Source organism: Syngnathus scovelli, chromosome 15, assembly GCF_024217435.2.
Source record: "Syngnathus scovelli strain Florida chromosome 15, RoL_Ssco_1.2, whole genome shotgun sequence".
NCBI lineage: Eukaryota > Metazoa > Chordata > Actinopteri > Syngnathiformes > Syngnathidae > Syngnathus > Syngnathus scovelli.
In genome coordinates this window covers 2,257,407-2,273,231 of record NC_090861.1, presented here as the reverse complement: position 1 = coordinate 2,273,231, position 15,825 = coordinate 2,257,407, and the positions used below count along the sequence as shown (strand labels likewise).

The 15,825-nt window shown below is 41.4% G+C and overlaps 3 protein-coding genes across 6 annotated transcripts; all 3 read right to left on the bottom strand.

Annotated features, from left to right (window-relative positions):
* Nucleotides 1–471: 471 nt before the first annotated feature.
* banf1 (barrier to autointegration nuclear assembly factor 1) lies at nt 472–1,826 on the bottom strand. Its single transcript, XM_049743382.1, has 3 exons — nt 1,669–1,826; nt 1,010–1,160; nt 472–847 (listed from the first exon to the last, which is right to left on the bottom strand). Exons 2-3 carry the CDS (start codon nt 1,133–1,135, stop codon nt 701–703), a joined length of 273 nt encoding a protein of 90 aa, XP_049599339.1. The 5' UTR covers nt 1,136–1,160; nt 1,669–1,826; the 3' UTR covers nt 472–700.
* Nucleotides 1,827–1,964: 138 nt separating this feature from the next.
* prdx5 (peroxiredoxin 5) lies at nt 1,965–4,028 on the bottom strand. Its single transcript, XM_049743378.1, has 6 exons — nt 3,733–4,028; nt 2,799–2,933; nt 2,600–2,731; nt 2,456–2,494; nt 2,320–2,384; nt 1,965–2,243 (listed from the first exon to the last, which is right to left on the bottom strand). The coding sequence occupies exons 1-6, from the start codon at nt 3,826–3,828 to the stop codon at nt 2,138–2,140; spliced, it is 573 nt and encodes a 190-aa protein (XP_049599335.1). The 5' UTR covers nt 3,829–4,028; the 3' UTR covers nt 1,965–2,137.
* Nucleotides 4,029–4,412: 384 nt separating this feature from the next.
* Nucleotides 4,413–13,854, bottom strand: esrra (estrogen-related receptor alpha). 4 transcript variants are annotated; one of them, XM_049743369.2, is made up of 8 exons: nt 13,568–13,854; nt 12,247–12,324; nt 8,778–9,161; nt 8,533–8,649; nt 8,339–8,452; nt 7,949–8,116; nt 7,453–7,722; nt 4,413–7,303 (listed from the first exon to the last, which is right to left on the bottom strand). In XM_049743369.2, the coding sequence occupies exons 3-8, from the start codon at nt 9,154–9,156 to the stop codon at nt 7,050–7,052; spliced, it is 1,302 nt and encodes a 433-aa protein (XP_049599326.1). In that variant the 5' UTR covers nt 9,157–9,161; nt 12,247–12,324; nt 13,568–13,854; the 3' UTR covers nt 4,413–7,049. The 4 variants fall into 4 exon arrangements, with proteins under 4 accessions (XP_049599326.1, XP_049599327.1, XP_049599328.1 ...); XM_049743370.2 differs by having other exon boundaries at nt 13,578–13,854; XM_049743371.2 differs by lacking the exons at nt 12,247–12,324; nt 13,568–13,854 and adding an exon at nt 11,154–11,828.
* Nucleotides 13,855–15,825: the final 1,971 nt, after the last annotated feature.

Here is a 15,825-nt window from a genome sequence, read left to right as displayed (position 1 = left end):
CCTTCCTGGCATATTAGCAAATTGTGTTCTCAACCTGCTTAATGTACTCCTAAACAGCGACACTATGTGGACAACACAAGTTACTACATACACATAAAAGCCCACTTGCAACATACAAGGGCTGTCTGCACATGTGAAAGGATTTTTTAATATTTAGAGCAAGTGTGGTTGACTATATCTAGATCTCCACAAATTATGGACAAAAAGATCCACCCTCATTGCACATGCACCGCCAGTACCTGCCAGAAATTGCTGCAGCTCCTTCATTAATGCTGTTGGCCTTTAGTCTTGATCAATTCTGATGGGACGTCCAATTCTTGGCCACTTTTGTGCTGTTCCTTGGAAATTAATTCTAACCTTTCTCCTGACTGATATAATTAAACAACATGGAAGCACTCTGGTGGCAAATGTGTGCTGACTCCCATTTAATGTTTATTCAAAATACATATCAAATAATAAACTAACAACAACTTCACTTCCAAATTTATTTAGATCATTCTTAAGATCAATTAAAATGTGATACAGGCTGTGATTGAGTGAAAAGGCAATAACAGTGAGTACAATTAAAAAATTACTTCAATAAACCTCATGGGTGTGTTGCAGTGTTTGTTTATATATTCATATATCGTGGATTAAATCTGTTACGAGAGCCAACAGTTTGAACTACAAAAAAATAGATATAAAAGAAACGACCGAAGCTTCATAGGAAGGCGTCACACCATTCTTTAAGGCAGTTGAAGCAGTCACCTTGTTGTTTTGAGTTTGCGCCACAAGTGTCCTTTAGCCATTCCCGGAAAAGCTCCTCGTCTTTCTTTAGCAGTAGAAACTGTCCGAGGACAACGTACGCCTGGAGAACACAAGTTGGAAGATTTTTGAAAATATTTTTTGATATCTTTATTAGAAAATTTATTAGATTAAATAAATGCTCAGCTACCGTCATACATAGTTTTCTTTTTTCAATTAACATGTATGGCCCACAGATGTAAACATAAGAGACTGAACATGATACCTTGTCAAAACCTTTCTCCTCCAGTCTTTTTCCAAGGACCTCGCCAATACCTCCAAGAGCAAACACAGGTTTTTCTCCTATTGGCTCAGTCACAAAATCACGATGTTTCTGGGATGTTGAAGACATGGCTTCTTTGTTAAAGGTCGCAAATCTGGTCACAAAGCAAACAAACAATTATTTTAAAAAAATATATATAAAAATATAAATAATAGATGTAAAATATATTACATTTTGTGTTATGTTTGTAAATAATAAACCGACCAATACCAACAGTCCAATGAAATCCTTATATGGCAGAAAGGCTTAAAAATTTAATCATGTTTAAAATCGCGCAACAATGGAGTCGTCATATTGAATTGCGCGCGCAATCGTTTCCAACGCCAACATTGGCTAAATTTAACAATATCGTGTTGCAAATGGGAAAACCATAACTGCTAGCACATTTAAATTTTGTGAGGTCTGTTTTGATCGATAAGTAGAAAGTACAGTTTGATCGAAAGTGAAACTATTCAGACGCCAGGTATGTTTGAATGAGCTTCCTTGTTAGCTTAACTGTTTAAATGACGCTACACGTGCGATTTATTCATCTTACTGTTCATGTCAAACGTCAAATGGAGTTAACGTGGGATAAAAGCTTTTGTTGAATTTCAATATCTTACCTCCCGAGTTTGATGTCGTGTCGTAGTATGGTGTTAGCTGAGTTGTGCTAGCAACACGCTTCTTCTCGTTCCCACTTTTCTTCTTCGTTGGCTAATTCTCAGTGCTTATTGGCAGTTGGCAAACCAATATATTTGTACGCTACCGCCACTCACTGGGCGGAATTTGCTACTGCATAGTAATGATAATAATAGTGCACGCACATTAGCTTCATGTGAGAAATTACCGACAACCAATTCATGCGACTTATTAGCTTTATGTTCAACTAAACAGGCCATGAGTAAGAACAACACAGAAGTTGCTGATCAAGAAATGAATTTTATTATTTTCTTTCCGGTCATATTTGTGCGCATTAAACACCTTACATGTCTATTTTTCCACGTAACATTTGTGGTGCTCTTTAGGATGAGGGAGAAGCTTTGTAACAGATTTGGAACAGTTAGTGCAACTTTTATAATTTGGTTGACAAGTTTAGAGTGCAGACACCAGACTAGGCGCCAGGCTGCAGGTTAGCCCCGTGCCGTCTGGCTCCACGTTGATCTTTGTCACGACTCCATCTTCTACCACCATTGCATATCTGCAACACATATCAGACACATACTCGGACTTAAACACGCTTCCAGATTGCAGTAGTGTTGCAAAATTGTCTTTACCTCTTTGACCTCTTGTTTCCAAGTGCCGCAACAATCTGATCACTGTCAATCAACAAGTCCACCGCCTTCAAAGCAAGAGAGAGACATTTCGCAAACATGCTCCAACAATGTCGTCCTCAGGGATTATTTGGTTTACCTTTGTGAATTCTCCTGTAGGATCAGCCAACATTCGAATCTGTGGGAGAAATAAATTCCCTCTCTATCAATTGCTAGTAACCACTGAAAAACTCAGAAGAGCAGCAAGCTAGAGCGTGGAAAACAAGTTTCCTCGAAAACGAACCTTGCCATCTGCTCCATGCTCCTTTCCCCAGGCAGCCATGACAAAAGCATCATTCACAGACACACAAGCCAACTCCTGTATGCCTTTATCCTTCAGCTCTGCTGCCTGCTGGACATAACCTGGCAGGTGAGTCTGAAAGCAAAAAACAACTAGTCAAGATCAAGCTAGGCATGACATGACAAATCTTGTTTAGGCCTGCCTTGGAGCAACCAGGGGTGAACGCTCCTGGTACAGCAAAGAGGATGCCTTTCTTCCCCTTAAAGAGTTGATTCATTGCCACCTTGTTTCCTGGCTCACCTTCGTGAACTTGCACAGCAGGAAGAGAATCACCCACCTGGAAGAATAACACGAGTAAATTGGATTGGATGGAGCAGGCCAAGTTTGACTAGCTAAACACATTGTAGCAATGTACACACAATAGTTTGATGTGATTTATTTGATTTAAATGCAATTGATCATTTATGCTGTCACTTTATTGAGTAAATGACAATTCCGAACTGCTGATGATGTACGTGACACTGTTATATTGTATTTTGGGTAAGTATTGATGCCAAATGACTTTATGAAATATCAAGTCACGTGCTGTTATATTGTATTTTGGGTAAGTATTGGTGCCAAATGACTATGAAATAGCAAGTCACGTGACTTATAGTGTTTATATTTACTTTGGCGTCCAAAAGCCATGTCATCAACTTTCAACCCCGTCATATATGCAAATACAGCTGTCGATTTAATAAACGTCGATTATAATGCACACAAGTGTCAATTGACTGTGATATACAAAGGCTGGCTGCATTGCGCAATTGTGTTTTTTGTGTGCTCAATATGACAACAAACAACGCAATGCTTAAATAATGGTGACGTGTAATCCGATCTATGTTCGTTAGCTGCGACGTTTAGAAGTGTGCAAACTACAGATTCACCATCTGGTTTGATCAACGTTTACTTGATATATTAGTTTGCAAGTGTTGATCAAAATAAAGGGTCGTAAATGCATTGCTAGCTAATGCTATCATGGGACATTATGGTGGTTAGCATAGCGCGCTACCAAACATGTTTGCACTAGTTCGGTAATTTGCAAGGCGATACATTTGCATAATAGCAAGTGTTGTTTTGTTGATTTTATATCTTACCTTAATAGGCATTTTGATCAAAGTAGAAGAGTGGAGCGACCTTACGAAGTGTTCCGCACGGGTGCGTTTAAGAACAGCTGTAGCAACGGAAAGCATGATATGCGCTTGCGCTTAATGAAGTTTATGTGACGGTCAAGCGTGTCGATCTATAATTTTTTGTCAAAAAAGCAGACACGCCTCCAACCTGGCTCGCTTGCTTCACACAACTGTCGTATTTACGTTTGGGCCTTGCCAGGCCCACTAAATCTTTATTAACTGCGCCATCTGCTACCTGAACGCTAATGTCCGACCCATTTACTGTGATTAATGGCGAAACGTTCGATAACATTTGAATGCAGCATGTTGCAAAACGCTTTAAAGGTGTGCTGCATTAAATTATCTACAAGAATAATCTATTCCAATATTATTTACATATTTTAGCTCATGGACCTACATGTTAGTCTCACAGAAATTGAAAATACAGTATAAAAAATTGCTTTGAGCAGGTGTTAAACTGAGGCTATTCTGGGTCAAACTTGATTTAATAGGTCACGGGGACTTAAATCAATAAAAGCATAAAGTGATCCAACAAATTCTGATCAGGAATTGACCAGGAACATAGTGAAAATGACCAGCATGTATATTCAACAGTAGTCTTTAATCCCAAATACTGTATTGCAGTAGAAATGACAGCAATGAAATGAGGTGGGTAGTGTCCATTTATTTCACAGCACAAAGCACCTCAAAATAATCCACTCCCTGTTTCCTCAGACAGTGGAATATATCACTTTTATTCACAGTGATTTTAAACGTGGACATGTTTTAGACGAAGGACATCAAAAACTATGTTACCTAACTTTAAAAGAAAACAAGTCTACACATAAATTCACAGCCAGCAACACGCGTAAAAATAAAGCAATGTCAACAAACAGTAAATTGAGTAAAAAATAGAATTTAATCATTTAAATAGTCTGTCAAAATACAAACATTGATTTGAGCTTCTAAATGTTTAGTGGCTATTTCTCATAACTTGCAATGTTAAATGTACACAGCGACTATACAAGGAAACAAGTGTTTTGGTAACTTATTGTATTGCTAATTTATATTAAAAGTACACAAACTACATATGACTTTATAATTGCAATTGCAACACTGCAAATGATTCCCATTCCGTTAGACATTTGGTTTCCTATGACCCTCTTAAAATATCCCTAAAATATACAGTAATAATGTGAAGACATTCCAGCTTCATGTGAAATAACATTTTCTTTTTCCCATACATCTACAACTGTGGTTAGTAAGCAAAAAAAAAAAAAAAAGTATCAAATTTATGGGACATTAAAAACATGTGTCGAACTGCAAAACATTGAATGTACCTCAAATAGTAATTTAAATAAACAAGTCACCCGATCTGAAAAAGTTGTCTCCTCACTAATCCGGTGGAAACCTTATTTTGATCCCTGTAATGACAACAGCTTCCAGAAAAAAAAAAAAAAAAAATTGCATTCCTGATGTTCCAAATGAACAGCTTAATCTCCATCCCACAAATATGACAGTGTATAAATCTTACGCATCCTCCTCAACACCAAATAAACACGCCTGGGGGGAAAAAAAAAAATCTTTTAACAAACTTCCGATACACTATAAGCAGCACAAATACTGTACATTTGTAAAGAAGAAATTGTCACGTTTGCTGGCTTGATCACCTTTTGCTATAAATTGCATGTTTGCTAGTTGTATTACTGTCACTGTACATGGCTAAAAGATTTAATGGCACTTTGGCCAAATATACATACACGGATGGGGTCTACCTACCGTACACAGGGTAGAGGGCTTCGGGGGGGGGTCAAGGGTCAAGATGAGGGTTCAACACACAATGTTGCATTTCTAGTTGCCCTGAGCCCCATTCCAGGCGCTTTACAAGTTCAAGACATGTACGGACAGACATATTGAAACAAGTGTCTCTTTTACAATGCACATTTTCCTCAATGCACCAAATCTTACAACAGCACACGGATGGAACACCATTTTTCAGAGCAGCAGAACACGGAGACAACAGTATGGGGAACGCATTTCTGTCCGGCGGCCTCGGTGTTGCCACGCTCACTAAAGTGTCATTCGTTTGTTGCAAATGGAAGCCATTTTTTTTTTTTTTTTTTGCGTGTGCCAAAAGACAAATTATAATACCGTTAGCATCCAAGTGGAGGATTCTAGGGGCACACTTTCATGTGCCATTCTCCCAGATTATACAATAAAAAAAAAAAAGACATTTAAATCAGTGGTTCGAAACCTCTCACATATTTTAATCCTATAGGGCTGCACAATTGATCAAATTCCACAATTTGTGTCACCACCATTTAACGAGATTATCAGCTAAATTGAAAGTATGGACTCGGCTGGAAATATGATCAAGCACTTTTTCCAACCAGTCGTCAGCCAGGAGGCTAACGCATGGTTAAGGCTTCATTAGGCTGCCCAAATAACAAGTGAGCACAACCTGCTGAATTTTGGCGAGAGGAGAAAGTGCAACAAAAATTCGCGATGTGAACCGTCGTGAGCATTGAAAGGCTTGTTTCGGGTTCAGAGCAAGTCATGTGGAAACAAAATAGCACATTTATTTCGGTTAGCACTTTCTAACTAATACTAACATTCTAAAATTTGAAAGTTTTATTTTGCAAAATACTGCTCCAAACCAAGTGAAATGATCATTATGGCCCGAAACGTGCAGCCCTACTCTCATACCGGGTCCAAACTAGCCAGTTGGCTGAAATCAAATAAAAGTCCTTGGGGGTCCTGAGAGTGGAAAACTATCAGCCAATGACTAAGGTGACAGACAATAATCAATTTATTATATTGCTTTTAGCATATTGCGAGTCTTAAAAAAAAAAAAAAAAAAAAACTGCCTACAACGGCACTAAGCTATATTAAATTAATGCACCCTGTGTACTAAAGTGGACCCTCAAGTCTTTTCCGGATATGTTATGGCTTTCATGAGTCACTGTTGCATTCGCCAAAGTTCAAAGGTCACATGACTGTAGTCCCGCTCTCCACGACTTCCATGTTCTCCGGTGGTTTATGCGACTGCAGAATGATGCTGCGATGAAGCGTCAAGGAGGCCACTGCAAGTAACTTGGCATTGGGGTCCGATCGCTTCTCCCGTTTTTCTCCACGCGCATGTGGAACTTGACAGTGCTCACCGAAGCTTGACAGTAACAACTTAAAGAATTTCTTTCCTTATGATTAATTCTCTAATAAAACCTCTTTTTGTGACTCACCCGCTAGATTTAGATCACCGTCGAGTCTCGGCGTCATCGTACGTTCGCTGCTGCTGCTCCCCTCTAGGGAGAGTCCATCATGGCTTCCAGCATCTCCAAGAATAGTTTGTGCATGGGGATACCACCGCGGGTCTTGATGCTGTAGAAAGTAGTCAGAGCCCGACCGGCGGTCTGCCGGAGTAGCGGCAGCGTTAAAAGGAGGCGACCGGCTCGCTGGGGGTCGTCGGGGCGCCGCTGACACTCCAGGTCCAGCAGGGCCTGGTGGAGGAGGTCCCGCAGCTTCTGCACAGCCTCCATATCTTCGATGTAAACAGAGTCTGACAGAGCAACGGGGGAGGATGGGATGAGCCGCTGGGTTTCATCTCGCAGCTTTTATTTACTAAACACTGGACTGCATTTCACTCGCTGACTTGACTGTAAACGCGTCACGCTCGGCGCTATTTTCGTCAATCTTAATTTACTGTACCTGAGTTAGTGAGCGCGATGGCTTTTAGCATGACAAACTCCTCTCTGTCCACGTTTAGGGCGCGGAAACGTCGGGCGAGTTGACTGATTGCCGCATTTAGCTCCGTCAGCCCGGCAACGCGGGACATTTCCTCGTCAAGGACAAAATCCTCGGCGAACACAACCTCGTCTTCGCAGCCAAGTGAGCGGTACGCCACGCCCAGCACCAGCACCTCCAGCCAAACCGACTGGAGCACAGACATCTGGTCTGCTAGCGACAGAGACAAGAAGCCTGGGGGAGGGGGGGGATACAAAAAAGCAAGAGTGAAGGTTCTGAATGTTGAGGGAAAGCCAACAAGTACTGGCGGCGCACTTTTAGAGCGCCACCGGTATGGAGAATAGCTGACTGAATGAAAATAAAGCTGGTTCTTTTATTTCACCACATTATTTGGATGCGAGCGAGACAGGTAATGCAGAGGCCACGGTGCCGTTGGCAGTTTTCACCTCGCATCGCTTACCCGGAATGTGCTTGGCCCAGCCGATGATGACCACCAGCTCACGGTCAGCAAGGTCGCAAAGGGTGGTAAGTGTGCGCTGGGCTGTGTCGGGCTGGAGGGGGTCCGGCATTGCAAATAACTTTTCGGGCTCGGCCACTAACAGGTGGGACACGATGATGTTTGAGGAACCTGTGTTATGAAAACACAACATTTATCAAATACTTGAATTATTTGACGCCGTCTTCACAAAAAACTTAACCTCGATTGTGTTGTACCTTACACAAAAAAAAAGTACAGTACAGTAGGTGGCACTGTTTTAAAACAAATTCTGATGAGTGGTCTTAAATTTTTGTTACTAAGCTGTGCACTTTGTTCTACTAACAGAAATTCCGACAGAAAAACTACACACACCCTTTTCGTTGTCCTTAGTCAGCGATAGGGGGACACTCTGGTATGTTGCATTCTCCACTTCGGGGCGCCTTTTGTACTTCTGCCGTCCACCCCGGACCCGATCGAGACGAACTCCTGCACCGGGACACATCCAAAATATTTATGCTGTCAAAACATAGGTAATAAAAAACAAAGTTGGTGAAAGTGCCGCTCACCCTCTTTCAGCATGCCCACTTTAAGGCACTTGGTGAAGCGGCATGCCTGGCAAGCCTTTCTGCGCCTTTTGGTGATCTCGCACTCGTTCGATGCAGGACAGCTGTATTCAATGTTACCTTGGTGCGAGTACAGGAAAATCATCAAATGTATGCCTTGTTAATCATTAATCAAGTGATAACAAATGACCTTCAAACTATCAGCAGACTGCAAAATCCATACAATTCTGACTTGAAGAGCGCCATACCTTGGATGGTTCTCTTGAAGAACGCTTTGCAGGCCTCGCACGAAGCCACGCCGTAGTGGTAGCCCGACGCCACATCCCCGCAGACCAAACACAGCCTCTTGGGTAACGTGCTCAGCGCATACTTGCAGCGCCCGGCTCCGTTCGCCGTGGATCCCTCGTCCGCTCCGTCGCCGCTCTCGTCTTTGAAGTGGCAACGCAAGGCCGGCGTGTAGAGCGGCGGCGAATAGCGCTTGGCACCGTCTCCTCTGGTCTCTCCGCCGCCGCTTTGAGACGAGTCGGAGGAGGCCCCGCCGGGACTGGTACGACCTCCCCCGCCCCCCTCCGGACTGCTCGGTTCCGCCTTGATGTAGACGTCGGACCGGCGATCCCTGGAAGACATGATGTCTAGAGGACAAAAAAAAAACAGTCAGTAAATGTGTAACAGTATTTGAGGAAGCGGTAAGGACAAAATAAAGCTCAAGGGTACAGCGGCCCGTCATCTCTCCTTTTGTGCCTCCAATAAAAATATATAGCATTAGGCTGATACAATTAAATCATCGTTACTGGCATTGCGGTCCAATAGGTTAACTTTAACCTGACATTTTCATTATCATAAAGACAGCAGCCTCTGTGGCCAAAGTGTTAAACGTTTCCCAACTGAGGCGACAGGACCTTGATAATATCCAAGCACCACATTAAACTGTTATAAATTTCCCCACTGTGGGACTAATAAAGGATGATCTAATCTCCCTTGCAACTGTAGACATTGAGAAATGTCACTCAAGTAAAAACAAACAAATATTTGTGTCCATTTCATCAGCTATCTTTTTAAAGCCGTGGGATAAACGCAGCCGATCCAAAAGCTTCCGCACCTATTAAAACGTTTTTTAAGTACGGCCGGTGTGAAGTCTTTCTCCCTGGCATCTCCGTAAATTAAAATAGCCAAGGTGACTGGATGAAGGTCACGCTGCTCGTAAAGCAGGCTCGCTCTTCACTTTGCAGACGCATAACTAATGTTATAATGTGTAAGGCTGGAAGAGTGGTGCAGCAATAACGCTTTGCCTACTCGCCGTGTCCGGAACCTCTTTTGCATTTGGATGGAAAATTACAGCAAACGTGCTTATGCACACAAAATCCATACTGTACAGAGAAGCACATTCCAAACTTTATCATTAATAATATTCTCAATAGAAATTTAGCCCATATTGCCAATGAGTGAATTTTTAAATGACATCAATACAAATTTGCTTTGATATTATTGTCTTTGAGAGTCATCCTTAAAAAAAATAAAAAGAAAAACCTGACCATTAAGTATTAGATCACCTTGTACAAGTCTTTAAAGTGTTGGTCAAATTCCAGCGACAAAACTGTATGTGACAGAACGTAATAAAAAAATGTTTTAGGGCAGGCAAGTGAAGGCATGCGAGTTCATATTTGTGTAATATTGGCAAGGCGCCAATCAAAAGACGATAACGCTGAATAAAGACAAACATTTTGTACAAATACGAGATGTTGTCGCACTAAAAGTACTTTATTGGACCTTTGCAAAACAATATCACCGCCATACAAATTGTACAGATGAAGCCCTCTGTGAAGTAAACGACCTTGCTTGTTGTCTTGCACAATACAGGAAATGTTTAACAAGTGTTCACTTAATCCTTCCAATCCCCGGCTAGTATATTCATGTATGACTTTAATGCTGAAATATTCTACACCCCATTAATGACAATTCAGTGTGTTGACTGTTATGTTACAGAGTGCATTTAAAGATGTGTCATTTTAGAAACGCCTTAGTGATAAGCTAGCCATTCATAAAAAAAAAAAAAAAAAAGATAAACGTAGTCGTGACGGTAGTGTGTCATATCACAAGGATTTATCTGGATGTTAAATCCCTGCAAGATCCAGATAACATTCACAATTTAACTGTGCATGTTTTGCATTTTCTTTTTTCACCTCATGGCAATTGCAGCTGGTAACTTTGGTTGGAGTTTGCCCTCCCTCAGACATGTGAAGTGAAGGTCACTTAAACTGCAAACCGAGACATTTAAACAGTGGCTGATTATTCCAAATTACAACCAATGTGGAATTAAATTCATGTCGGAAGCGCTTTTACCATGTGCATCGTCGCGTACGCGCACCGACGACACATCTGTTTGGCTCACTGACAAACATCTTTTACCATTTTGATTTTACGATCCAAAGTAAGCGTCGAAGTTAAAAAATCCAATGTGTCCCAACATGTTAGCACTTGGCTACTTCGTTAGCGAAGCGTTGAAACGGGCAAGTTAGCTTACCCTCAAGCTAACAGTTGCTAAGGGTTAATTCCCAGTGACAAAGCTACATCCTGTTGGCCCGAGATTTATTTTGGTCACTAACCCAGACTAGGCTACGTCTTACCTTATAGGGAAGACTGGTGCGGCACTTAAGTCTCCCGGCTGCGTGCCAGTATGGTACAGGTATTGAAAAGCAAGTAGCCCGGCTCCCTGCTAGTAGCTCCAATGTTGCTATGTGCCAAGCTACTAGCTACTAGCTCTCCCAGCCAAACAGCTGTTTGGTCAACAAACACTTCCCGAGACGATTACAACAAACTGGCAAACTGAATACAAGCTTGAAAAGAAAAAAAATATATATAAATCAATTAATTTAAAAAAAAAATCGCAGTTCACAACAACTATTAAATAAATCACGTCCTTCATTTACATATGCAAATATGCATACCTTTGAATAAATTCAATTTCACGATGTATTAAAAAAAAGTCATTAAAACGTGAAGACATGAGGAAATTGTAACAAAAGAACTGTATGAAAGCTAAATGTCAAGCATTTCCCCATCATCATACATTCAAATGCTGCAAAACAGCGTCACGATTTTTCAATGAATAGAAGTGAGTCACTGCTATTTTAACCCCAAAAGCATTGATATGTTCGGAAATGAGGCTTTATCTGGAAGCGGTATTGTGGGCAGAAAGGGAATGATGGCATACAAGCACACATTTCAGCTCAGCTTACTGTATTAGTTGTTGAGACAAAAAAATAATCGTGTTTATTGAGCGGCCCGGTATGTGCTCTGACGCTGATTCCTATTATAACATAACGCAATAGTTATTCATCTAAACTCCCCAAATTCCTGATCATAGTAGGGTAGGGCATGCAATTTTGAAAAGATTGCAAAATCTCACTTAAGATGTATCTGCTTCACGGGCTGCATGCAACATTGATGTAATCTAAACTTACGCAATAACAACACAAATCTGGTCTTCATATTCGGGCAAATATGGGTCTGAAATTGTTTGGACCACAAACAATGTAGACGGGTACCATAACCATACCTTGCCCGATCATTTGCCAACAAACAAAACGGGAAAGAGCGCTGTAAGCCATAACAAATGGCAACAATAGAAACCCCACAATAACAAAGTCATCCAGTTCCTAGTTTTAAAAAATACTTTACTACAAAAGTCACTATCAGTAGATATGTAAGAGCGTTTACCTCTTTGCTGGAACGGGAAGCCTATATACAGCACGCGATGTTTGCTATGGGTTGTCGACAGCTGCTACCGGAGGATACCTGCAAAATAAATCAAGGTTTGTATATTGAATGCGACAGAATCCGTTTCAATCATAAGTACAGACTGTCAAGCCAAGCCTCTCAGATAACCATGAACAACTTGAACCCCAAAAAAAGATCATCTGTGACCAGAGATAACCATTAGTGCAAAGCAGAACTGTTCATTGATGTACTGTCCCTGTCAAATAAACAAAATACGTCACATCATCCCTGAAAATGTACAACACGCGGGATATATTCAGATTTATGACCAAGACTCAACAAACCGCCCCCCTTATGCTGCGTGTTACACTCCAAAGGTCAAAGTCACAGGAATGCTTCAAGGACAGACAGTAAAGCCAACACCTTGTCTCTCACTCGTACCAAGTCGAGACTTGAAGTTCGCTCATAGTTTTGTCAATCATTGCATTCATTTTGAAAAAATGAAAAAAATACTTTCATGTCATTTATTTAAATCCCATATGCAGCTGGATCTGAATGCTGACACTAACGCCGACATACTTTGTCCTTTTAGGTGAGACATTGGAAGAGAGTTGACTTGGCAGGTATTAACCAGTGTTGATGATCTGATTACGCATCAAATAAGTGCATTGAAAAGTCATGGAGAGGTTTGCCTACGCTTTCCGCCGTGCAGCCGTCAAGAACGGCACCCAGGGGTGACCTTGCCTACTGATCTCGAACCGGTGAAAGGTTAATTGCCAAAGTGGATTATGCCTTCAGATCAGTGGTCTCAATCCTAGACCAACAGGCTTGGTTACATTCAGAGGTCAGTGTGCTGAGACAGGAAGTTATTAACTCAGAAAATGTTAAGATTCTCAAGTTAATTGCGGACAGTTGAAAAAAAGTGGGTAGCGCACGCGAGAATATGTCCCACTGCATTTTATTCATCTTAATAAATTCAAACATATTTTGTCTTAGTACAGTACATTCAGTTTCAATATTGCATGGAGGTTATCAAAGTCATTTGGAGCTTGATTTGGAAACTTTAAGGCCTTTCATGACGTCACAAGTGAGGCTTTTGTGCACAGGCACCAGAGATGTCTGCAGTAAATTATAAACGTAAAGACAACTAAATGATCAATTCCCCCAGCGGCTAGTGGCCCCTACCCCCAATAACGTGACCACGCCAACTTCACTCTGCCCAGCGTGCATACAAATGAAGCTAGCGTGGATTAAAAACGACAATATATGCATAACTAATGATTAATATAGTTGGATTGTCGCTGTTGATTCGGACACTTACCAGGAACAACAGAAATCGTGTTTTCTATTTGAAGCCAAGCAGGCAGGTCGGTGGGACGATCAGGTCCACCGTCCGTTTAAGCGCTTTGACGGTGCCGTTGAAGCAATATCGTTGTTTGTCACACCTGACGGTGACTTGACGGAGGAATTTGGGATGACAGCTACCAGCGACACGATCTTCTTTGCCAGCTCCGCCGTAGCAGACAGGGGTATTAAAATCCTCGCCTTCGACTCCCACAGCTGAAGCGGTCTTTACACAGTCCAGTTCAGAATAAGGCAATACTGCATCCTGTTTCATCTAGTTCAGAATAAAATCACGTCGACACTCGTCACCCAATTTTTGGGGGTTTCTTCACACTGGCATTATCTACATCAAAAACTTTAAATCTGAATATGTATTTATATTGTACATCTAGCGAGTGATACAACTAAAATTACAACCCTTTTGCTTTTTTATTTTGATCCATGTAAGACCAACTTCCGGTGTTGCTGTTTTCTCTCGCTAACGTGATTTGTGACGTCAGACCCTGTCCCGTGCCTTGGCTCCTCCCACAGAGCAATTTGCGTCTGCTTTCCGATTACGTCCGTTCGTACGTATCATCCACGAGCGTCATCAACTCAAAAAATCAGTGCAGGGAAAGTAAAAATACTCTTCAAATACCGATGTAATTTCAGATTACTTTTCCTTATATGTACAGACTTCTCCCAACTTTTAATTAACCAACACAATACGCAACATACTTCCTGATCGTGACACTTTAAATGTAGCATACTTCTTTTTGCATTCAAATTGTCACACTCATGGGACCGCTGCAAAGAGAACATTTATGGAAACTATGCAGTCTGTCTCGTGACACCGCAGTGACAAATATACGTATGCCAAAAATAAAATATCAAAATGAGTATTCACAACCCTTAAAACGGAGATTGCGGTCCAAGTATCTCAACCGTATCATTTAAATAGAAGAGGGTTTTTTTCAAAATCTGCAAACCTGCACTATTGTCCATTTAATAAAAAAATAAAAAAATCGCATCTCAATTTAAACGCACACAAGACACTGATATATTAATGTGTGTATTCCCCGAAGCGTGTTACTAACTAACCCCCCCTTCCTGAATTACTATAGTTGCGTCAAATGTGCGCCTCGTTGTGGTCACGCGTGAAATGGGCTGCGGGTGCAGGATAGTCGTGACGCGCGCGCACGAAAGGAAAAACTGACGGCGGTGTCATTGCGACCTTGAAGCAAGGTCATTGAGTCTCTACTGCAGACACTGCAATTCTGCGGGACTGCATCGTGCTGGTGCAGTATGCATTATAAAACCCGCAAAACCAGTCCTGCTATAGGCCTTATAGAATTCCTTCCAATTTGCATAAAATGTAGACATTTAATTGAGTGCATTACACAATCCATTCTGACACAATATGTATTGAAACTAACTATACATACTGTGAATACCAGCTGGAGCTCCAAGGGTTACTCTTACAAGCAGGTCCTGACCTTAGACAGGTGTCAGCTGATAGACTACATAAATACCAAGACTCCGTTGTACAGGAAAAGCACATTGCTGCATCTATGACTCATAATAGCAAGGCAGCCAGAGAATAGACCCCACCACACTCCATTCTACACTTGAGCATATACAAAGTCTTACTTGGTTAGGTGCATATGGTTGGTTTTAAGGTAACTGCAGTCCTTGTAACCTATACAGAGGCAACACAAACCAGAACACGAGACGATAAGGCTCAGTGTTGATCAATTATTAAATGTTAGCCGGTCATTAGAATGAGCTAACATGTCAATTCACAATAATGACAATGGATATTTGTGAAATGGAGTTCATCTTGATTTGAACATAGTGTTCATTTAAAAATATAACTATTTTCCCTTGGCTAGGCAAGTTGACAATATAGGGATTTGATTATAATAAGATACATATAAAGACATAAAAGAGATTATTTTCTGCAGGTCAGGAGTGAATTGTACAGACGAGTCAGAATTCTCCCTCTGGTGGCAGCAGCAGGGAGAGTGCAGCAATAGTGTGCATGGCATTCAAGCAGCTGGGTGCGTGTGCGCGTGCGCGTGTGTCCTCCAGTAAAAGGTCACCCACTTGCCAGTGCACATCATCACAGCCTGCTGACTTCCTGATCGCCATGCCACAAGGCTGCCTGTCATCTTTATACATGCTACAGTAAACTGTCCCATTTGCTCAGGGTGCTTGATTGCTCATTATCTGCATACTTCTTAATTTAACATACAT

Coding starts and splice junctions, on each gene's coding strand:
- prdx5 (XM_049743378.1), bottom strand. CDS start 3,828: ATGCTTTCCGTTGCTACAGCTGTTCTTAAACGCACCCGTGCGGAACAC. Junction 2,934..3,732: donor TGATCAAAATGCCTATTAAG/GTAAGATATAAA, acceptor TTATTCTTCCAG/GTGGGTGATTCTCTTCCTGC. Junction 2,495..2,599: donor AGCATGGAGCAGATGGCAAG/GTTCGTTTTCGA, acceptor TTTCTCCCACAG/ATTCGAATGTTGGCTGATCC.
- esrra (XM_049743369.2), bottom strand. CDS start 9,156: ATGTCTTCCAGGGATCGCCGGTCCGACGTCTACATCAAGGCGGAACCG. Junction 8,650..8,777: donor CTTCAAGAGAACCATCCAAG/GTATGGCGCTCT, acceptor ACTCGCACCAAG/GTAACATTGAATACAGCTGT. Junction 8,117..8,338: donor GACTAAGGACAACGAAAAGG/GTGTGTGTAGTT, acceptor TTCATAACACAG/GTTCCTCAAACATCATCGTG.
- banf1 (XM_049743382.1), bottom strand. CDS start 1,135: ATGTCTTCAACATCCCAGAAACATCGTGATTTTGTGACTGAGCCAATA. Junction 848..1,009: donor AGGAGAAAGGTTTTGACAAG/GTATCATGTTCA, acceptor TGTGTTCTCCAG/GCGTACGTTGTCCTCGGACA.